Source organism: Pleurodeles waltl, chromosome 8, assembly GCF_031143425.1.
Source record: "Pleurodeles waltl isolate 20211129_DDA chromosome 8, aPleWal1.hap1.20221129, whole genome shotgun sequence".
NCBI classification, from domain to species: Eukaryota; Metazoa; Chordata; class Amphibia; order Caudata; family Salamandridae; genus Pleurodeles; species Pleurodeles waltl.
Genome location: NC_090447.1, coordinates 773,681,021 through 773,704,993, shown reverse-complemented (window position 1 = coordinate 773,704,993; position 23,973 = coordinate 773,681,021). Strand labels below are relative to the sequence as shown.

At 41.5% G+C, this 23,973-nt stretch overlaps 1 protein-coding gene across 2 annotated transcripts in view; it reads right to left on the bottom strand.

Annotated features, from left to right (window-relative positions):
- The window catches only part of LOC138250295 (pyruvate dehydrogenase E1 component subunit alpha, mitochondrial), a 105,157-nt gene extending 82,931 nt beyond the window's left edge, over positions 1–22,226 (bottom strand). The window contains exons 1-3 of one of the 2 annotated variants that reach the window (XM_069205025.1): positions 22,041–22,226; positions 13,975–13,989; positions 3,722–3,790 (exon numbers count right to left, since the gene is read on the bottom strand). In XM_069205025.1, the coding sequence (XP_069061126.1) occupies positions 3,722–3,790; positions 13,975–13,989; positions 22,041–22,097 (141 nt within the window). In that variant the 5' untranslated portion in view covers positions 22,098–22,226. The remainder of the gene's footprint in view (positions 1–3,721; positions 3,791–13,974; positions 13,990–22,040) is intronic. The other variant, XM_069205026.1, reaches the window with a different exon arrangement.
- Positions 22,227–23,973: the final 1,747 nt, after the last annotated feature.

Sequence of the window (23,973 nt, the reverse complement as noted above, 5' to 3'; positions counted from 1 at the left end):
TGACTGAAAACATACTTCCTGGTTTGCCTCCAAATGCCTCTTATCTGTTGCATGGTTGGAGAGAGCTTTCTTGTTTATCATTCATAGGTTTTTTGTTTCATTGCCTTTTTTACATACTCTTGATTGTGTCCCACCAGCAGAGTTATATTGTATGCCCCCCCAATGGTACACCTGCTTCTCGAGCTGCAAAGTAAAGCTGTTGTAAAACAGACTGCAAGGCTGGGGATGTGTTGTGTAGTTTTGTCATTATTTTTCTTTACAGTGACTACTATGTACAAAATAAATTTTGGATATTTGTTCATCTTTTCAATGTTTTTTTTCTGGAGCAGCCTTGACCCCAAACTGCATTTTTTCATTCCATAAAATAACTTTTCGATATTTTGGTTTCAGAGTTATAGCGATTCTGTTCTTCTAACCTTCTGCCTTTTTATTAGAGCCACTGGGTTACTGTTCACCTTAGGATGATTTCACTCCTACTAAAGTTCAGTAATGTATAGTCATTGTTTTGAGACTATGACTACAATATTTTTGCATGAAGAGAGGCGTAGAGTATATTTCATCAGTCGTTTCCAACTGCTTTATTTGAATCCTCGCTTCAGTTTGCGCTTATGTTTTTCTATCATATGTCAGTCTTGCGATCAGATGTTTTTGTAATATTCAAAAAGTTACAGGATGCAACATTCATCCATTCTAATTAACTTCAACAATGGTTTTCACCAGAAAGCAATCCAAAACAGATGTACTGTTTCAGTGGCTCCATACTTGTGGTGCAATTCATCTGATAATGGAAGTTAAAAAGGAAAATATAGCCAAGTTAGAAGTTATACCCATATCAAAATTAAAAACAAAATCCCAACTCTTTCCCTGCTAAACAAAGTCTTCTTAGAGCTCTGGTGGAAAAGACTACCTTACAATTTAAGTCTGCCTGGTTACTGAGCGTCAAGTAAAGCAGGTATTCTACTTGGACTTAGGAGTTTACTAGCACTTCAACAGAAAACCAAGGTTGAATTATTGGACGTTACACCTACATTTAAATTAGGTGTAGTGTCCAGGTCAGTGCCACTGAAATTGCTTTTCCTAGTGGAGTATCTCATACATAGGTGGTGAAAAGTGGCGCTCACAGGGGGTGAGGGCTACTATTTCACAGTAGAATATATCAATTGATAGGAATACCTTCACCTAAAATTCAATGTATTATATGTATATATTTCGTATTCATCCACATGTCTTAGGACTACATATATATATGTATCTCCAAACCAAGCAGCTCCACTACAGAGCCATGGGCACGCTTGGATTCCACCTCCTCACCCCAGCATGACGCATTTTGGCAAAGTACCTTCTTCAGATGCCAGTAATTACAGGACACACGCCCACTAGTGTTTAAGTACGTTTTTACTCCTCCTTCAATTAATTAATGATTACAGACTTCATTTCCCATAATGCACCAAGCCGGATATGCTACCACTCTGATTTTTCTTAATTGTTTTTACACAGTCCCAATCATATTTTCTCTCAGTGGATAGTAATACCAAGAACATTTTGGTTTTGGGCGCTTAGCTGTACTGTAATGGCAAGTGCATTCCCAGCCTCCATCTCTTTCTTACTCAAATTTCAAAACGTGCATGTGTCCCTTCATCAGTAGTTCTAATGATCCATTTCACTTTGCCCCATCTCACCCCGAGACTCCTCACACAGCCTGGAAACGCCGATTATTGTAATCTGCGCCACTTCATGTAAATCAAGTCCTGTCTCCGCAGCAGGCATGTGTTTGAAAAGGGGACAATGCGGTTCAGGTAGCAAACAAAAGTACATTCACACAAATGCTGCTCATTGTTACCGAACTCTATCAGGTGGGTGCCTCCTTCGTGCAAGCAGCACTGCACGTAATTAATGTCCAAACCAAGCAGCTCCACTACAGAGCCAGGGGCACTCTTGGATTTCCACTTCCTCACCCCAGCATGACGCGTTTCGACGAAGTACCTTCTTCAGAGGCCGGTAATTACAGGACACACGCCCACTACTGTTTAAATACGTTTTTACTCCTCCTTCAATTCATTCATGATTACTGACTTTATTATATATATATATATATATATATATATATATACACACACACACACACACATACACACACACACACATTACGTATTGTTGTATGAAAAAAACATTTAATTCAAGTGCTTTTGATTGGGTCAATATACAACTTATTGGTAAATAGTATTTTACAAAACACTTGTTGGTTGGCAAGCTAAGTGTAACGATGAACGATGATTATTTCTGAAAACGGTCACATATTTCTTTTGACTATTTGGACTGCCTTGCCACTTGCTATGACTGTTTGATGGAGGAAGGCACTATAAAGAACTTTCAGAAAAGCATGCGAAAGAAGTTACAGATGAGTCATCAATTCAACTTTTATTGTGTAGGTATCATTTTAGAACAATACTGTTATAAGGCTTTGTTTACAGTGTGTTTGAGAGGCTTAGAAAGTGCAGAATCAAGATACCACAAGATATCAGACTATAGCTTACCGTGACAGTATCTGGCTAAAGAGCAAATGCAGCAAATACTGCGCAAAATAGGAGCACAGTTGAGGACAGTATGTGCAGCAACGAATATAGTGACAACTTGCACTACATTTTATTTTGGTGTGTTACTGATGCACGTGGAAAACGCATAGATTTAGTTTTCAATTCATAATTGCAGGGGAAAAAACACTTTTTTTTCTCTGTAATAGGAGCGAGAAACAAGCATTCAATAGTAAACTTAACAACCAGATCCATCCTAGAAACGTCTCCAAAGAACTAAGCTATGAAACACTGACCAAGGGTTTTTCTGCTATACAAAGATAAACGTCTCCTTGGTAGTGTATCTTGGGCATCAGTGAGATGGTACCTTTGCCCCCTTCTTTTAATACGATTTCACCTCCTCAAAGAAACATCAGCATTCTTTTGCACCCAGTGATACAAACTGTCACTCTATCCCAGAAGGAATGCACACCCCTGCCATAGTCTTCCAACTTCTTTCTCTCCATCATCACTCCATCCCAGCGGCAGTTTGGTAATTAAGGACAAGCCACAAAAGGTACTCAACTGACCCAAGAAGATAAATGCAGACCAATGGGCCTTAGAGGACAGATGGACTGATTTTGGTTAACAGTAGTAACTTGACCACAAAGTAGTAGTTTTCCCCAATCGACAGACCTGGCAACAGCAAGTCCAGAAGGCAGGAATGACGACAGAATCAATATGCCTTGAAATGCCCTTAAGATAACTTATGGGACATGGCTTATTTTATGCCTGGATTTGTAGTGCTCTCCATACAAAAGTCTACCATTATCAACAAGTTCCTAGGTTTCAGAACTATACAACAAACCATAAACATCACTTGAGCCTGCAGACTTTAGAGCCAACCAGGTAACCATCAGATGTTTGCAAAAGATCTATATTTTTTGTTTCCCTCTGCAAATAATGCCTGTATTTTTACTTTAGTGAGGTATCCCCTATTCCACAGGTGTCACTATATTTAAATAGCTCAACAAATGGAATCAGACTGGAATATTTCCATAACTATGTAATGAAGCTAGTCCGTAAAAAAAACAGTTAATTGAAGTTTATGTTTTAAGGTGTGATTGTCAGTTTTGCCAATAGTCTTCCCAAGACACACTGCAATGCACCATCACATTGCTACTTACTCACTCAGTGTTCACTAATCTTACCTTAATGTCGAACGTGGCTTCACTTGCAAAGTCTGCATAGTTGCGTGATGCTACCACCACACGGGTTACCTACAAAAAAAGGCAATTAAGCTGAAGAATCCTGCTCAAACAGTTGTACTGTGGCATCAAAAAAGCAGTCACATGTAAGTTAATGTTTATGCATACGCAAGAACTACAAAGTTTGTGATCACTGTCTCTTAAAGTTCAGGCAAAAAGCAAAATGTTGGTGGGTGAATCGATTGTTAACTTGTGCTTGATATTTTTAAGAAATATAAATAAAAGGTTAAAAAACAAAAAAAAAAAGTTACGATATCCATAAATAAGGTAACAAAAAATAGCACTCAGTTAAAACCATAAGACAAAAAACAAACAGGATGAATCAGACTTTTATTTTTTTTAGATTAACCTTCATCATGACAAACCCCAATATACTTGTCCAATACCTTATAAATCAATTGCTACATGGCCAGACCTAGAATACTCTTACTGAGCCATTTGTCCAGCCATAGGCACATACAGACTATATACAAAACGTTATTAACCCCCCAATTAGAGGGAGATTTATCTGCATCTGGGCTTCGTGCAAGTTCTTCATGGAAAGTAGCCCTAGTGATCAGAAATGATTCCTCAAATATTTCCTGCACTCTGTGATAGATATCTTTCAAGAACACAATTGATCAAAGACTCCCATTTATAGCCACACTTCCTACATTTCTTCCTGTCTTCGATACCACGTACCGCGTCCTTCGCAGCTGAAAAATTGGCAGCAGATAAAATATCTCTTAAATGTTTGTATCAAGAAACTCCAGCATGGTCGTATCCCAAAATACTAATGAGGGGATAACAGCTGCAATTGATGTTTAGTTAAACTTAGCTTCTTATGGTTCTCAATAAAACATCCTTTTTGAAAATAACTTTTGGCTGAGTTGTGAAACAGGCATCGAAGATGAAGGAATGCTTTATTGTCTTTGAAGCGGCTATCCTTAAACCACTACTTTTCTTCAATTGAAATCTCTTGCGATGACCATTTACAAAAGCATTAAAAATAAATGATTTACTTTCAGTATCCCAATGTTAAATAGTATGGTTGCCCACTTCTTTGCCTCTCTTTTACTGAGAAAAATAACCAAACAGCAGGCCATCCTGTTCTGCTATCATCCAATCTATGTAATCAGAGGCAACTCGGTTAGGGTGCAGTCTGTGCAGCCGGTCCTCCTTAGAAGGATGAGGACGGGATTCAGAAGGATATGAAAGTGACAAACTGGCCTCCTGGGGGGAGGGTGGGGAACACCATCTACGGTATAAAGGAGAGCCAAGTAAGCAAGACCAGCTTGTGTGAGTAACATGCTGCCAGACCAAACTATCTGGCGTTTTAGGCTTAAGGAATCACTACCAAAAAGACAGTCTTGGGAGTCAAGATGGAACATTCGTGCATCAGTTAAAAAAGTGATGCCATGAGGAAAGCCATAACAATTTTAAGCCTATTCCGGAAAACCAAATCTCCATGGGCAAGTGAAGTGTGCAAAGATTGCAGCAAAAACGTGATCAGTCTGCTACAAAAGATCTAATTTGTCAAAATATCCATAACAATGGTGCGCTACGACTGCAGAGGACAGAAGGGGCAAGACAGTTTAAGGGACTCCGCTCCTAATCAAGATTTGAAAGACCAGAGCTCAAGATTCCCCATGTGAGCTGAGAGATTACCCTAATGCTAGACCCACTGTCTGAGTAATCATTGGAAGGCACTTAAGTGACACCAAGATTGAGATAGTAGAAAGATGCATGATCCATCAAGCCTAAAAAGGTGGCGACCCTTCAGAAACAGAACCGGCACCAGAGTCCAAAATATAGGAATTATATCCTAAATGTCAGAGCTCTTCTGTGATAGAGGAAAAGCCCTGAGACAAGTAGTGTCCAGGGAATCAAAAAGAAGCACTCTCTGATTTAGGGTGCGGTGGGACTTCTGCTGGATTTTGGAGAAACTCAAGCGATGTAAAAAGGTCAAAGTATGAACCAAATGGTCCACCAGTAGTGGCGAAGTGCCTTTACCGACAATAGTTTAAGAACAAAAATACATGGGCTCTTACTGAGGGAGGTTGCCACCAAAGCCAGTAACTTTGTGTAGATTTTTAGAGCGGCCTTAAGACCAAAAGGTCAACTGTATGGCACACACACAACACGTTTTCTATTACCAAGTTAGCTTACAACCGGAAGTCCTATTAAGCTGCCCTTGAAAACGACAGGTTCTGAGTTGAAGCAGTTTGTTTAACCTCAAATCCTCCATTACTAAGGGCTAGTTACTGCTGAGAACACCACTGATTCCGTGAAGTCCTTGCTGGTCGGAAGACAGAAGCCAACCTTACAATTTTTTAAACAAGCATGAACTTCGTACGGCTCAAGTCTCACTTTTCTTGCATTTTAGAGGGAAAACGAGTAAGAAGAACTTAACAGTTAATGTTTGAGTTGCATGTCACAACTGTTTATTCCCAGAGTAGGACACTTCGGCTTTTTGTCGTACCCCATTCGCAGAACAGTTCTGGAGTGGGAGATGCTCATCCCATCGAAGTAGTGTTAAATCAAATTGGTAGAATCAAGAAGTGTACACGTAGGACTTCAGGGCATTCGTACTATTCTAGAAAGCACTTTAGGGTAGGAAATTATGTCCATGCTCAAAAACGGATTGGGAACAACTGCTTTAATATTTCTCATTGGGGTGTTTATCTGATCTTAGATTACCTCAGTATGTACAGCATGTCAATCAAAGTAGCATTACTCACGTCACTTTTCCACTATACAAACAAATGACTAAACATACTAAAATTGTTAGACTTACAGATCCCGAACAGTTGAAACGTCCATCTTGTCCTGATAAAAGAATTAATGCTAAGAGGGAGAGCACATGTATTGGCCAACCCAGATCCATAAAGATGCAGAAAGTCAGAGATCAATGCTCTATAATATAGCCTATGATATTTGGCTCGGCTTTTTAATACTGATGAATTGATGCGAGAAAGGATTATGTAAAAATAATTGTGTGTCTTCGTCATCGCTATTGCCCCAAACTAAGTTAAGGCTGAGTGCGTCGAAGACCAGACATTGGGTTTCCAGTGAGAAGGTGGCATTCTCTAAATGTTCAAACTCAAGTACGGGTTAAAAAGAACACCAGCCCTCCTTCATGTGTGTCTTGATGAAGGTAGTTATGCTTTTGTGCAGGTTTGGGTCTGGAGTCCGTGACTAGGGGAAAACTGGTACTATCGTCGCAAACTTGCACTACACAACACTGTTTTAGAAAACAGTAGTCAGCGGAGTACATCATAAATTGTTATCACTGTAGAGAAGAATTGTGCATTACACAGGTGCTTAAATTGGGCTTTGAAACTAACTGGCATATTCTCTTCTGAAACTGAGACAGAAGGTATATGACAAAGGATGACCAACACTGAAGGAATCTGTGCAGCATGAGGTGTCAAGACATAAAATGTATCAAAATGAAATCAGATTTTTTTTAACAAAAGGCTAAATGTTATGAGTAAAATTACCATTACAACTTACTGTTAAATTACTTAACAGGCATGTTCCTTCTTTTATTATTTGCCGTATTGGTATTAGCCTACCAGAGGTAAAGAATAAAAGACTGAGTACTGGAGAACGCTATGGAATGGACAGCACAGCTGTTTTGTCAGTTCTGAAGAAGGCAGGACATTTGCAGCTTTGTAAATTGGCTCTTTACAGTTTAGCAAAAGTTTATTTAGAAGTAGGCTGTTGATCTTTGTTGAGTTTAGGTGTTGGGGCATTGTGACTTGTACTCGTCACTCAACGCTCGACCTTTAGAAAATAAAGTTTATTTGCCAGGGGATTGTGTAGTTGCCAGATTTAAGCCACTTTATTTGTCCAAAAGATTTCTTCAAGTCAGAGAAAGAATGAAATACTGAGACAGGCAGTGAGCACCTTGGGGCAACAACTATGAGATGCCATGGGAAAGGCATACTCCCTTGTGCTTTACTGTCTGAGTCCATTAAGTTTTGACAGTTATGCAGATATATGTTTTAGGGATACCTGCAAGTTCTATTCTGAGACTGGTGCAAGTCTCTCACCTACACTGGAAAGCTAAACGCACCAACAAAGCCAATCAGTTCAGTGATGGCTGCCAGCCCTTTGGCTTTGTCAGTGCTTATTTTGCAGTGGCTTTTATACAATACTGTTAGGCAACTGTCTAGCCCTCGCCAATATTGTAGGAAGTTGGCTCTGTATGCACTATTTCAAAGTAAGGAATAGTATGCACAGAGTCCAAGGGTTTCCCTTAGAGGTAGGATAGTGGCAAAAAGAGATAATACTAATGCTCTATTTTGTGGTAGTGTGGTCGAGCAGTACGCTTATCAAAGGAGTAGTGTTAAGCATTTGTTGTACACACACAGGCAATAAATGAGGAACACACACTCAGAGACAATTCCAGGCCAATAGGTTTTTGTATAGAAATATATATTTTCTTAGTTTATTTTAAGAACCACAGGTTTAAATTGTACATGTAATACTTCAAATGAAAGGTATTGCAGGTAGGTACTTTAGGAACTTTGAATAATCAAAATAGCATACACAGTTTTCAAACAAATCACATATAGCTATTTTAAAACTAGACAGTGCAATTTTCAACAGTTCCTGGGGGAAGTAAGAGTTAGTTTGTTTTTGCAGGTAAGTAAACCACTTGCGGGGTTCAAGTTTGAGTCCAAAGTAGCCTACCGTTGGGGGTTCAGAGCAACCCCAAAGTTATCACACCAGCAGCTCAGGGCCGGTCAGATGCAGAGGTCAAAGTGGTGCCCAAAACGCATAGGCTTCAATGGAGAAGTGGGTGCCCCAGTTCCAGTCTGCCAGCAGGTAAGTACCCGCGTCTTCGGAGGGCAGACCAGGGGGGTTTTGTAGGGCACCGGGGGGGGGGGGGGACACAAGTCAGCACAGAAAGTACACACTCAGCAGCACGGGGCGGCCAGGTGCAGTGTGCAAACACGCGTTGGGTTTCCAATAGAAATCAATGGGAGACCAAGGGGTCTCTTCAGCGATGCAGGCAGGCAAGGGGGGGGGGGGGGGCTCCTCGGGGTAGCCACCACCTGGGCAAGGGAGAGGGCCTCCTGGGGGTCACTCCTGCACTGGAGTTCCGATCTTTCAGGTCCTGGGGGCTGCGGGTGCAGAGTCTTTACCAGGTGTCGGGATCCGGGAAGCAGGCAGTCGCCGTCAGGGGGAGCCTCGGGATTCCCTCATCAGGCGTCGCTGTGGGGGCTCAGAGGGGGCAACTCTGGCTACTCACGGTCTCGCAGTCGCCGGGGAGTCCTCCCTGAAGTGTTGTTTCTCCACAAGTCGAGCCGGGGGCGTCGGGTGCAGAGTAGCAAGTCTCACGCTTCCGGCGGGAAACGCAAGTTGTTTTAAAGTTGCTCCTTTGAAACAAAGTTGCAGTCTTTGGTGAACAGGGCCACTGTCCTCTGGAGTTTCTTTGTCCTTCTAGAGCAGGGCAGTCCTCTGAGCATTCAGAGGTCGCTGGTCCCTGGGGAGAGCGACGCTGGAGCAGTGTCTTTAGAAGTGGAGAGACAAGCCGGTAGAGCTGGGGCCAAAGCAGTTGGTGTCTCCGTCTTCTCTGCAGGGTTTTTCAGCTTAGCAGTCCTCTTCTTAGGTTGCAGGAATCTGAGTTCCTAGGTTCTGGGGAGCCCCTAAATACAGAATGTAGAGGTGTGTTTAGGTCTGGGAGGGCAGTAGCCAATGGCTACTAGCCCTAAGGGTGGCTACACCCTCTTTGTGCCTCCTCCCAAGGGGAGGGGGTCACATTCCTATCCCTACTGGGGGAATCCTCCATCTGCAAGATGAAGGATTTCTAAAAGTCAGAGTCACCTCAGCTCAGGTTGCCTTAGGGGCTATCCTGACTGGCCAGTGACTCCTCCTTGTTTTTCTCATTATCTCCTCCGGCCTTGCCGCCAAAAGTGGGGCCGTGGCCGGAGGGGGCGAGCAACTCCACTAGCTGGAATGCCCTGGGGTGCTGTAACAAAGGGGGTGAGCCTTTTAGGTTCACCGCCAGGTGTTACAGTTCCTGCAAGGGGGAGGTGATAAGCATCTCCACCCAGTACAGGCTTTGTTACTAGCCACAAAGTGACAAAGGCACTCTCCCCATGTGGCCAGCAACATGTCTCGAGTGTGGCAGGCTACTAAAACCAGTCAGCCTACACGGGTAGTTGGTTAAGGTTTCAGGGGGCACCTCTAAGGTGCACCCTGGGGTGTATGTTACAATAAAATGTACACTGGCATCAGTTTGCATTTATTGTGCTGAGAAGTTTGATACCAAACTTCCCAGTTTTCAGTGTAGCCATTATGGTGCTGTGGAGTTCGTGTATGACAGACTCCCAGACCATATACTCTTATGGCTACCCTGCACTTACAATGTCTAAGGGTTTGCTTAGACACTGTAGGGGCACAGTGCTCATGCACTGGTGCCCTCACCTATGGTATAGTGCACCCTGCCTTAAGGCTGTAAGGCCTGCTAGAGGGGTGACATATCTATACTGCATAGGCAGTGTGAGGTTGGCATGGCACCCTGAGGGGAGTGCCATGTTGACTTACTCGTTTTGTCCTCATCAGCACACACAAGCTGGCAAGCAGTGTGTCTGTGCTGAGTGAGGGGTCCCCAGGGTGGCATAAGATATGCTGCAGCCCTTAGAGGGCCCATGGTACCAGGGGCACCAGTTACAAGGGACTTACCTGGATGCCAGGGTGTGCCAATTGTGAAAACAAAAGTACAGGTTAGGGAAAGAACACTGGTGCTGGGGCCTGGTAAGCAGGCCTCAGCACACTTTCAAATCAAAACTTAGCATCAGCAAAGGCAAAAAGTCAGGGGGTAACCATGCCAAGGAGGCATTTCCTTACAAATATTTTGTAAAAAAAAAAAAAAAAGCAAAATATATTTTTGGTCTCAAAAAGCACATATTGACATAGTAGTCCCTGGCACTGAAAGGAACTATTTTGTGTCTGGATGTGCTTCTTGTGAAAGGGCAGAATGTCATCACTCACAGTGATGTTAGCCATGTCTGAAGTGTGCTGACCCACTCCTCATGCTGTCTGATTTAGCATGCAGAATAAAAATGTAAATGACTATAACTGACCAATGGATGAAAGGTATATGGTATATAATATATATATATATATATATATATATATATATATATATATATATATATAAATAAACGTAGTGGCAGTAGCCACTAGGTAGTTATAGTTCGGACCATGCTCCCATAGAAAAAGCATTTTTTGACTTGCCTATTTCTTTGGTGCCATTTGAGGAATCTTCATAAAATGTGCCCAAAAAAAAAATGTTGCGGTTATTCTTGTGTTGCGGAAAGTGTTGGGATGATTCGTCATGCGGGGGTAAAACAAAAATAATTGGTGGTTCCCATGTTAATTTCCAAAGGACCTTTAGACAAGTCTACAGGCCTAAGTACAGGATGGAATTACACCAAATTTGGCAGAAAGGTAGCTTTCAGTACACAGATCACGCTTTTGCTTATTTGGTGTAAACCTGTTCAGTAGTTCTTGAGAAATTTTGGAAAATCCAAATATGGATAACTCTTTCCACGGCGACCGCATGATTATTTTGCAAATAATATGCAAATATGCCTGCGAAAAGAAGCGCTTTAATTGGTTGACCGCAACCTGATAAGATAGTTGCGGCCGCCATTTTATTTCACAGGACACAGGCCCCGGGGATGAAATTCCAAATTGAAAGTGGCATAAGGGATCAGGGGTGTGATACAGGTGTATTTTAGGGGCCCATTATCGTTTTGAAATAATTTGACGCCATGTGCGATATTCCCGAAAATGTGTGAATTTCACAAAATATAAGTGAATATGGAAAACAATTATAAGAAAAACCACAGACTCACTCATAAACTAATTCATTCACTCATACATGCACTCAAGAGACTGATGCACCCACTCATACTCAAACATCCACTTACAGACCCCACTCAGACACTCACATACCCACACACAGATTCACTAACAGAGACAGGCCCTGTGGCCAACCTGCGCTGCACAAGGCCAAAGGCTGTGCGTGGCGCATGGTTGGGTGGTTATAAGGGCTTGGATGCAAGGCCTGTACAGCGGGGATTGGAATAATGTATAGTAATTCAAATTACTTCACATTTATCATTGATGAGATCTTGTATGGTATCTTTGATATTATCACTGCAACATTTGCAATACAATTATTGATAAGAAAACCGTGCATGGCAAGGGCACGAGTAATAGTTATCTTATGGGGCGAGTTATGGTTAGTTGAAAGAACTATAACTGCCAAATTTCTATGGTTTTGTACGAGTAAATTCAGAAACTAACTAGAACCTCGCTGCAACCTTTGTTTTTTCAGTGAATATATATATTACCCACACATAAATATCCACACACACATACAATAAATAATTTTACTAAAATCAGTAGGTCTTGCTAACTCCAGACTTAACAAGCATTGGTAAATCCAACAGGCCTTGCCTTTGGGACCAAGTGGCTTTGCCTCCTGATTCTAGCTATGCTGTATAGTATGTAGCATGGAAGAAGAAAAAAGAAAAAAAAGAAAAAAAAGAAAAAAAAGAAAAAAAAAAGAAAAAAAAGAAAAAAAAGAAAAAAAAGAAAAAAAAGAAAAAAAAGAAAAAAAAGAAAAAAAAGAAAAAAAAGAAAAAAAAGAAAAAAAAGAAAAAAAAGAAAAAAAGAAAAAAAAAAGAAAAAAAAGAAGAAAAAGAAGAAAAAGAAGAAAAAGAAGAAAAAGAAGAAAAAGAAGAAAAAGAAGAAAAAGAAGAAAAAGAAGAAAAAGAAGAAAAAGAAGAAAAAGAAAAAAAAGAAAAAAAAGAAGAAAAAGAAGAAAAAGAAAAAAAAAAGAAAAAAAAGAAGAAAAAGAAGAAAAAGAAGAAAAAGAAGAAAAAGAAAAAAAAGAAGAAAAAGAAGAAAAAGAAAAAAAAGAAAAAAAAAGAAGAAAAAGAAGAAAAAGAAGAAAAAGAAGAAAAAGAAGAAAAAGAAAAAAAAGAAGAAAAAGAAAAAAAAGAAAAAAAGAAGAAAAAGAAGAAAGAGAAGAAAGAGAAGAAAGAGAAGAGAAGAAACCCATGCTTTTTAAAAAAAAACAAAAATAATAATAATAATAATCAAGTGGGGAGAAGCAATGAGGGCATGGTGTAGAAGCAACACTGGGCAAAGCCGGTGAAGGGAAGAACACGATTGTTTGGGGAGGAGGGGAGAAACACACAGAAGCAACATGTTCCGGTGGGGCTTGAAATAACTTAAGGGTCCGGATGCAACTCAGGGGGCATGGGGGAGCAAACCGCCGAGATGGAGCGCAACTGGAAGAGATAAGGTGAGATAAGCATTGGAGCAGGCAAGAGGCAGAAGTACACAGGAATACAGCGTGGGGGGGGGGGGGGGGGGACACATGAGGGCAAGAACATCACGAAAGGGTGAGGGGGGAAATCAGGGAGAAGCACAGAGAGTGAGCAGCACAGGCCCAGGAAGAAAGGCACACTAGGAGGCAGTTGGAAAACACATGCACTCTTATAGAATGCTTCAACAAAAAAGCTAAAAGTAGCCCCTGAATAAAGTGAGCAGTATAACAACACAGAAAAGCATCTAGGTTCCAGGGGATCTGCAAGAAGAGGTTGAAAGACCACACCTGCTAACGAATAAGAAGCAAGCAAATGAAAGTGACAAAGTCAACCAATGGTAAGCAATGGGCGGGTGCTAAGCCCACTGTAAGCTAACAATACGTCTCACAACAGACAGCACATGCTTTGTCTAGTTGACAAGACCTTAAAATGGAAGTGGATTGGCTTACTTGCACAAGGGATGTCTTCTAGAAACGTCATTCTGACAAACAAATAGCCCCCGATTTTAATGCGACTTCTTTTATTGCTGAAAGCAACACTTTTTGGGCACACAAACAGGAATATATATATATATATATATATATATCATAACTGTTATGACGAACTTCATACTGGGATTCATTTATTAGAATAAAGTGACTTTATCAATTCTGGCGAATACCCAGTAAAGAGAAAAGTGTAAAATGAGCACTGAGGTTATGAAACAGAAAATGTATATGACCGATGTTGTGACAACTAAATTGTCATTGGTTATCAGGCAGGCAAATTAAAATGGTCATACAAAGACATTTTAAATTGATACGCTGATCATGATCAGTCACTCATGGAAAGCGTGGAAACGTGCTCTGCCCTTACCTCACTAACTGCTTCCTGAATCAGCAATCAATAAAAAATAAACAAAAAAAAAAAGGAAGAAATTAACTTCTTCATATAGATAGAATTTCCACAAACAGCTAAATAACATCTGTTAAAATGGCAATGTCTGATTACTAAAGTTAATTGTGCAAACTGGTTTGTAGTAATATGAAGTGAAAGAATGATAATACAAAGACTATTCATGTAACACTCAACTTTAGGCCTTGTCTAAAGACCGCTTTAAGTGTTTGGGGACAGGTTGTGTCATTTCATCACACACATAAATCTTTACAGATACTAAAAGGGATTTTGAACATGCCCTTTTAATCAATGGTTATTGTAGTACAGCTGGTACTGGCTACCAGGGTTGTCCATTAACGCTTTACCAGCCTTTGGCATTTAGGGCCTCATAATGAGTTTGGCAGGTGGCGAAGGCCGCCCGCCTAACTTGTTCCTCCAACAGGCCGCCTGTGTGGCCTGAACACCGCCGGCCCTATTAAGAGTTCACTGCAGGGCAGGCTGGCGGAAACAGCGTTTCCGCCCGCCGGCCCTGCGGTGAACAGGGCCTTAACCTTGACACCGGCTCCTAATGGAGCCGGTGACAATGTGGTGGGTGCAGCAGCACCCATCGCGCATTCCATTGCCCGTAATTCAGGCTGTGGAATGCGCGATGTGGCTGTGCATGGGGGCCCCTGCTCTGCCCATGTCAAGTGCATGGGCATTGCAGACCTCTCCCCGGAGACACCCCCGCCGACACCCCCATTCCACCAGCCTTTCTATGGCAGTGTAACCGCCACGGAAAGACTGGCGGTATGGGGACTTGTAATCCTCAGGGCAGCATTGTCCTGGCTGATTGCAACCAACGGGACCGCCAGGCTGAGTCAGCGGTCAGACTGTGGAGGCTCCGTCACAGTCATAATGTGGCAGTCAGACCGCCAGACTCATAATGAGGCCCTTAGTGTATATGGACTAAATAAGAAAGAAAAAAAAAATCCACAAACACTGACATTTATGCTTTACTTTTTTCATTGTATAACATTTTTAATGCCTTGATTTCCACCTATTTGTTTATTGGGATGGCAGTCACCTTTCACCCATCTTGTCTTTCAAACCTCCCCCTCTGCTCCCCCACCCACATATAATCAGTACTCCGCTCTTGGTTTATTTACTTTATTTCCGAGGGCCCGGCAGCTGCTGAAAAATGCAACCAGGACACTCAGTTAACTTTTAAGCAATAGATGTGCTTGATCTTTTTTTTAGTTTACCATTTTGATGTTGGAACAGTAAATATAAAAGTCAAATGGTTGCAATACCAAGATTGACATGGAGTGCATACAGACGACATGGTACATGTCTTGATCCAACGGCGCGACAATGCCTACAACCATCGGCAAACTAAATGGGTCATCTTTCAGCTGTAAAAGGCAAGATTTATTCGCTTCACCAATGTTTGCTTTTAAAATGGCACCTTATCAACAAAATAGGCCTGGTCAGGGGCCAAGCTCCTCCAACAGAATGATATTTAAAAAGAGACTAGCCTTGCAAAGGGAGCGGAAACATCTGTGCCAGATCTATGGTGTGGCTATTTTCACTCTACTTAAGGGAAAACTGAAAACATACAGAAAGTGCTGAAGTAAGTCAGAGGACCATTAGTCTGAAATTGTTAACAAAATGCAAACAGGACCAATGCTATTTATTCACACTGGAAACAGTGGACACAATCAGATTTGTTTTACATGGTGTGTGCTTATTAGATATCTACAAGATTGGCCTAAAGGCTGCAGCACCTCTCAGTGTTTCGGCCTCAAGCAATTCTTGAGGATTCTGGTTTTGCATCAATTAAACGTGTTTTTCCTTACTTTGGGATATTCCATCAGTATCGCCCTGTTCCCACTTTCAGTAAAGCAAAGTGAACAAGCATCTGCAAATCCACTGCTTTTGGCCTTTGTTGTCAATAGTTTCAGTGTAATGAGTATAACCTATTGACCAATTCTGCAGTTAAATGGAACTGTGAATAATAGGTGCTAATATCACAAAATTCAGTACTCCTAATAGTATCAAACTTGAAAGTATGAAAAAATGAGTCTGTTGTAAGATTTAAACTTGTGACATTCAAGTTGCTCACAAAGTTTCTTAGTAGGAGCATTAGCCCAGATTTACTTGAACTGCTAACACTGCTGGCTAAGTAATTCAACCGCAGATAGGTCAGGGATTTAAAGCATCATCGGCAGAGATCTATGTTAAGCAGCAAGACCCAGCACCTATTGTTGCACGCAGATAATAACTACGTGGAGTACAAGGCATGCAACTGCAGTCATTCTGTCAACCTTGAAAAGATGCAGGCCATTTAGGTCCATGAATTCCAACCTCAGTGCACAAACCTAACAGAAAAAGATAACCACTAAATGTTTTTTTATTAGGGTTGGAAGCTGCGTACCACAGATTTCATGTACATCTATACACCAGATAAACCCTAACCCAAATTTCTTGACAGCGACTGGGACATATCACTAGCAGGGGAAATGCTATTTATTATAGAAACACTAACATCCTGAGCCCCCATACTGTGATGGGAACTTGATACTTTTACACTACACACATCATTGCAGTAGCAATCAATCAATCACCAGAGTTTTCTTTCTGGCACTGGAAACTGCCATTAGCAGATCCCAGATATTTGCTATGGAGCATGAACCTCTTTAAATTATCTTACTGCCACTGGAAAGGCTGACCTTCAGGTCACACAGATATTAACTGCATTAAAATGACATGCTATATTACTGGTATCAGAATCTGTGACTTGCAGGTTACACTAAGATCTCTGCTGCAAGCGAAGAACCCACTGTGCTCTCATGTTTGGATGTAATTGATAATCTGAAGAATATATTTTTCTTTGCCACATATATTTTAGGTCACTGAGCTAAAGCTAATTTATGTTAAGATAACTGTGATGGAATGTCAATGTCTGGTGCAGGTCAGACCCTGTCAAAAAGTCAGTACAGCTACAACAGTGCAGGTCAGTACAGATTTGCAGTGCGAGAGCCCTCTAAATGTCTTAGTACTGGGATATCTGTTCATGGTGTATGTGAAAAAAGTGAATTGTGTAAATCGCACAGAGGTCATATAGCTAGGGACGTTACAGGTTAATATATATGTGCGTTATAACAGCCATAGAAATGTCTCTATATTGGTGAAAATCAAAACATAAAGATGTCGTCAGAGCTCTGTGTATGTTTTAATACTGAATATCAGCCCATTGAGCAGTTCAGTATGCACATTCATCACAAGAGCTGTGTGAATATTTCACTATTAAGATTTCCCTTCAAGGTGTAGGTCAGTGAACAGTGTGTAGTTAAAGTCCTTAGAAATTCTTAGGCATTGGATAGTAGTGCACCCAGATTCTAACCTAGTCATAGGTTTGGATAACATTACTCCCATGCTGCAGTAATGCAACAGAACTGTGTGGGGTGCACTGGTGCTGTTTTCACATTCTGTGGAATATCCAAACCCTCTCCTCACATTAGCAGGTTCTCCCTCATAACCCCTCTCCTCCCTGGAAAACAGTCAGTGACCACCTCCAACCGAGAAGCCCCCAATATGCCCCTTTATTTCACCTCCAACTGTTCCCATTTAATGCTTAGGAGCCTACAATCACACAGTCTACTGAACAGTTTGCAAACATTCACCTGGCCAAATAAAGCATTACAAGGTAACAGAAGCGACAGCCACGGTCCTAATGGCTTTCAAACATGTCAAAGATAATGATATAAAAATTACAGAGCTTCTATGTGGCAACCACTGTACTGTGACAGTGGACTTATACCAGCCTGCTCCACATGTTCTCTTTCAGAATAGCCTGGTATGATTTCCTGTTAAGGAACCTTATGGGATGAGTCCCTTGGTGGGTTCTATACATGACAGGGTGCTCACTGACAAAGTGGTACACAATGTTGGGTGACACTAGAAGCAATGCTCCTTTTATTATAGATAAATACTGCCCCTTAAATAGGAAATGCCATGACGAACGTCTGGTGGCAGCCAATTAATACATACTGAGTACAGGCTTTGATTTTACCTACACCCCAGCATTGAAACAGATTACCATTGAATGGATAGGGTGTTGTAAAGGAGTATTTGGGTGCATGAGATATGGGGTAGCCAAAACCGCCCACCTATTGTACTGAATTTGCTCCACAGGGCTTAGTGGTAGTCAGAGGTGCTGACTTCCTTTTCACCTGTCTGCACCCCTGTGTCGATATTTCCTTTACCCTCCTGCCACCAAAAACAACTGGTGTGGGTCTGTGTTGAAATTATACATGTTTGAATGAACGTGAAGGATCTTTTTTATCCACCTTAGGAGGACCAATCTAGGTCCAGCTACAAAGGCGTCACTAATGCAATACACCTAAACAAATAAGAAAATATGTCCATGCCCCACCCACATCATGTAACAATAAGGTGATGGATGGAATGCATGACTTACTCTCAACCACTGGCACTCGCTCAAGCTGCATCCCAGTCCAGCGTTTTTCACCCATCGTGACATCTTAGTTTGGACCCAGCAAGGTGCAAATCAGTCTTGACCCTGCTCCAATAGGAACGGTCCAGCTCGAATTGCCAGGCTAGGCCCTCCCTGAACGGAAGCATAAGCAGCCCAAGACCGGTTTCTCTCGGATAAGTGTGTCTACTGATCTGCATATGGCTGGGCCCAAACTGAGTTGGCATGGTGGGTAAAAAACAATGGACTGGGATGCGACCGAGTGATTGCCAGTGGCAGAGATTAATTCAAGCATTCCATCCATCACCTTATTGTTGTGTCCTGCTCTGCCACGATATCAGAATCTGATAACAACAACTGGCTGGACTGAGGCCATCTGTTTACAATCTACAGAGTGAGTGACAGTTTTCCTTGGTAATTGATTGCCATGATCCTGTGTCATAAAATGAAGGAAATGCACACCTGAATGATTGACCCCCACAAAACTTTACGGATCAAATTTTGAACTTGAGTGCCTTGAAGTCTAGCTGCCACTGGTTATACATGGAACCCCCACTGTATTAATAAGAGGTTTATCTTTTGGCTTGGAGGACATCTATGCTGAGAAAGGTTGAAACCAGAGGAAGGAACTTTGGCCGCTTCCAGTGGAGTGGAAGAGAACATACCCCAGCTCGCAGAAAAAGATTTTTACTGCTGCAGCAACCTGAAGAAGTGTAAGAGCTAAGCCATGTAGCATGGAAGGAATATGCTATTCCTCGAGCCAAAGCCCAGGTTTTCAGTGTGCTGCCGTGAGGCGCTTTTCAAGCCAGAAACTGCAAACACCATAAGCATGCCAAGTCTGCCCAAGAACACACCTGCACCAACCACCAAGACTGAAGAGTGGGAAGGAGAAGGAAGTCACAGGGTGTAAAGATGTTCCATCCAAAATGTATACAATTAGCTTTATTGTAGTCACCCCAGACAGCAGGGACATTGCCTTTTTGTCTTCAGTCTCCAGTGCCCTGTCATCAACCGCCCACCTCATCACTGGTTCTAAAACACAAAACCTAATAATGTCAAGATACTTTGCAAGCAAACACTACAAATATTTCCCTCCTTACATAACAAAGAATAATGGATAAGAACAATTGTCCTTAGTAAATGTTGTTCTCCCTCGTATTAGTACGAAAGTACTAAATCCAGTCACATAATCCTGTAATTCAATAACATATTTTGTACCTCACGGTCCCAATCCAGATTACTTGTTCCTGCCAGCTGTATCACCCCCAGTTTGACCATGTTAAAGCTACCAACATTACCAGCTAGATGATAATTTGATGTGGTGTTATATGTGATTACATTCTTCTTAAAATACCTCTTAACTACATCTGACACAAATTGTGTACTATTTTCACTGATAATCATCTTAAATTGGCAAAAACACCTTGTCCATAAATGTAACTACCATGTTAAGCATTCACATTTTCCACAGATTCCAGCTCACGCAACACTGAATATCCATTGGTACTATTGAAGAAACATTATCTTCATGCCACACTGGCCTCATGATATCAATTTCAGTCTTCTACTATTGCATATTAAAACATCTGATGGGACATTTAGGCACTCTAAATGGTACCTCAGACTTATCTGATCTTTCACACACTATACAATTCCTTACTAGTCTTTCAAATTCCATGTTGATGCCAGGCCACCAATACCACTCTATGACCCTTCTTTTTTATAACACCCAGATGACTTTTATGCATATATCCAACAACTTTCTTCTCAGTTGTTGTGTGCTAGAAAATAAAACTCTTTCCTACTCCTGGTATTCAGCAAGATTGTCACATAAATCATCTTACTTTGAAGTCAGAGACAGAGAAGTAAACAAGCACCCTCAGGAACACAGCGCTTGACATTTGACCTCAGTATTCAAATGCACAGCAAACGTGACGAAATAAGAACAAGATTAACAGGCCTATTCATAGAAAGGGAGCACTCAGGAGGATACTGTAAATAGGGTTTGGGCAAGGGAAGGTACAAACTCAAGCTGGACTACCTAAAATAAATCAAACCAGTAAATGGAAAGAAGGAAAAGTGCCTCAATCTGACCACAAAAATTGAGACCATCAAGTGTCAGCATCACCTCAAAGTTTAACTATCTCCCCCACTAAAGAATCAAATCTTGAGTCTCGCGTTTGCATTCATGTGTCATTGTATGAACTAAAAATATGTAACCGAGTGACGCACAGAAATGTTTTAGACTGCAGCGTTGCATAACCAGAAAAATCAAGTTGTGAAGAACGTGCCACCAAGAGCTGAGGAAGAACTTTATGCCACTAACAATTTGTACCCCCATTAGCTTAGGCACTGCTCTCGGACTACTTTTTAGAAAACAACCCTAAATTAGGCAAATATAGATTATGCCAGCCGCGGCCCGTCCTTTAGGGCAGAGGGGCCACACACCCCCACCTTTGCCCCTCATGAAGAGTAGCTGTCAGGCTGAGCAAAGGTCAGCCTGACAGACACTCTTCATGTTCAGCTCAGGCAGACTCCTAGCTCCCGGAGCTGAATTTTGCTGGGCTGAAGGAGGTCTACTATGGGCATGTCCTCAGCTCAGCAAAGGTGCTCGAGGCCCTCCCACTGAGTGACAAGTGGAAGCGTCACCCATTGACTTTGACCTGGGCGCTTCAGGTTTAAGCCCTGAAGCGCCCAGGGCAAGTGACAGTGACACCTTGTCACAGAGTGGGGTCTCACTGACCCCATCCCACTCTATGACGAAGTTGGGGCTGCTGCCTTCCCTCACTGGCTGATCTAAGGTCAGCCAGTAAGGGAAGGCAGCAGTCCCTATCCTCCTGGGACCTCCGAGCTGAAGGAGGGGGAGAGTTTTAAATGAATGTTTGGTGCGTGCATGTTTGAATGTTGATGAGTGATGTGCATGCGTGTGTGAATGAATGAGTATGATGCCCGCCCCCCCCCTCCCTCCTAAAATTACCGGCCGCCACTGGATTATGCCTAAACCAGCAGCCTAGTAATTTATAAAAAGAATCACCCGGCCCTGACGCAGACCCTAGCCTATTTGGGCTATATTCTATATTACTAAGCAAATTATGTTTAACGGAAAACAATTCTCATCTTTTCCTTTAAAATTATTACACTGCCTCAACACTAATTTATTGTGAACAAGGCTTTAACTGTTTAATGTTAATGATTTAACCTCCGGCAACCAATCTCAAAGACTTGACATTTCAACCTTGCTATCGGTAAAACACTTAAATCTACGTTTGTACCGTTCTTAGGATAGGACAGAAAAATTCCCAACCCCTAGTAGCACACCTTCGGCCGTTGATGGGGCGCTAACAAATATAAAGCAAAACAACTAAATTAAGACACACTAAATACAGACATTAATTAGTACTATAGATAATTGCGTCCCACCCCACACACAGCAAATGTTAGGAGGGGTCCTGCCGTAAGGAAACCAACCAACAATCTGCAGAAAGCTTTGGAGAGGTTAAGGAAATATATATATATATATTTTTTAATCACATAAAGAATCTGGTCTCACGTATGTACAGACACTTACAGGGTGCTGGGCTGGGCCCCGCAACACTCGGGAGAGGACTGACAGCATCTTCCGCATTGACTGCTCCAGGCAAGTACCGGGAGCTTCGGGTACAAACTCGTCCGCTCTCCGCCCTTTAGTTGTCCTCCGAGAAAACCCAAGCGCGTACTCGTAGACGGGAAGGCAAAATTCGGCGCATACTCAGAAACAGCAACCAAGAACAGCATTACACGCAGACACCGCCGGCGGTGCTGGGCGGAGCTGCGGCCATCTTAAAGGAGCAATGGGACGGGATAAATATACTTGCTCACGAAAAGCCTCGTATTTTTGCAAGGATTCATATTAGAAACAGTATTACTGAGCCCATTATAAGACCGAAAGCAACTCAAATCATAATTTAATTAATTCTTTTAATTACGAAAATACATGGCTGTTAATTATAGTAGTTGCTGGTTTGATTCAAAAGGGAAGCAAATAATTTTGAGTTATACACCATGAGCAGAGATTCTGTCTCCAATTCTGTTTATCTACCGCCAAAACACATTTTTAAGATGGCTGCTGAATTTCTACCACGATTTCAGCGCTAGGCCACACTACTCTGTAACTTACTTGTCTGTTCTTGAATATTAGGTTACAAATCGACCTTGCAATGTGCAGCCCCTCGTCCGTTTCTAACTTTCCAGCTCTCAGTGCTGCGCATAAAAATAGACCCCTCACGAAAGGGGATTAAGATAACTAGGTTTGCATCCTGGCTATTATTTTAGGGTAAAGTAATAGCGATTGCTGTTTGTTATAGAAACAAATCATGTATGGCACGTCTACGTGTATTTTAAAATTAAAATAGGCTGCATTTACAGCGAAAAAATATGTTTCATATATTGTATGACTGCTCATTACGGTTCTTGGAATTCATTCATTCTGTAAACGATTCTATCATACTGAGCTCTATTTTTCTTTGTTTATGTTGGATATTTATTTGCATAACAGAGAAAATGTGCGTGATAAGATGTCCGCCTTGTTTGCTATAGTCTATCTTCTGTTTAATTCGGGTTAATATCCCTTTGTTAACGCAAATGACTTAATCAGAAATTATTAATGAATGTTTATGTGTTTTGAATAATGAATTTGATAGAAAATGATTAAAATAGAGAAATAATGTGCACGTTTGAAATTGTGACCTTGGAGAATGGCCATGAGATTTCACGAAATGTACTAAATGAGTGATTAACATACATGAAATATTGAAAATGTACTAGAATTATGTAGTAATATGTCATATTGAGAGTTATAACCTATGACTTGCAATAATTGTAGGCCTTAACTTAGCGAGTGTCTTGGCCTAGTCATGCCCGGCCCCATGCAGAAAGCTGAATTTCTTAGCGTCTAATAGAAAAATGCTGACAAAATGAACTGACCGTAAACTGCTCATTGTTTCAATAAAATGTTTAACTAGACCTTCTTTGAGAACTGATGGACAGGAGATGATGTTTTTAGTAAATGTAACTAATAATGTGTAACGTGCAAGAGATGTACTTTCTCAGGACTCGAACATTGAAGGCACTTACAGGAGAAGAAGATGCAACATTTTTGATACCTGACGAGCCGGATGATGAGGACATCGTAAATCAGACCAATCAACAACATATGAACTGTGAAATATTAGAATACATAGATTTGGAATAGTACAACTATTGGGTAGAGTCATAACTTATGATTAATTGACCAATTAAAAATTGGGGGATAGTCTGGGTAACTTTGATATAACAACATGACCGAAAGGAGAGGTAGAGAAGAAGAGATTGATGCTAGGGGAGCGAGACTACGAGATCGTAGAGGTGATTCAAGATTCTGTCATTGGGCTTATACCCTCAGAGAGCCTGATGTGATGCTGATTGACTGATGACCTGAGGACGAAGACTGACTTTTACTGATCCATAAAGAGGATAGGTAAATA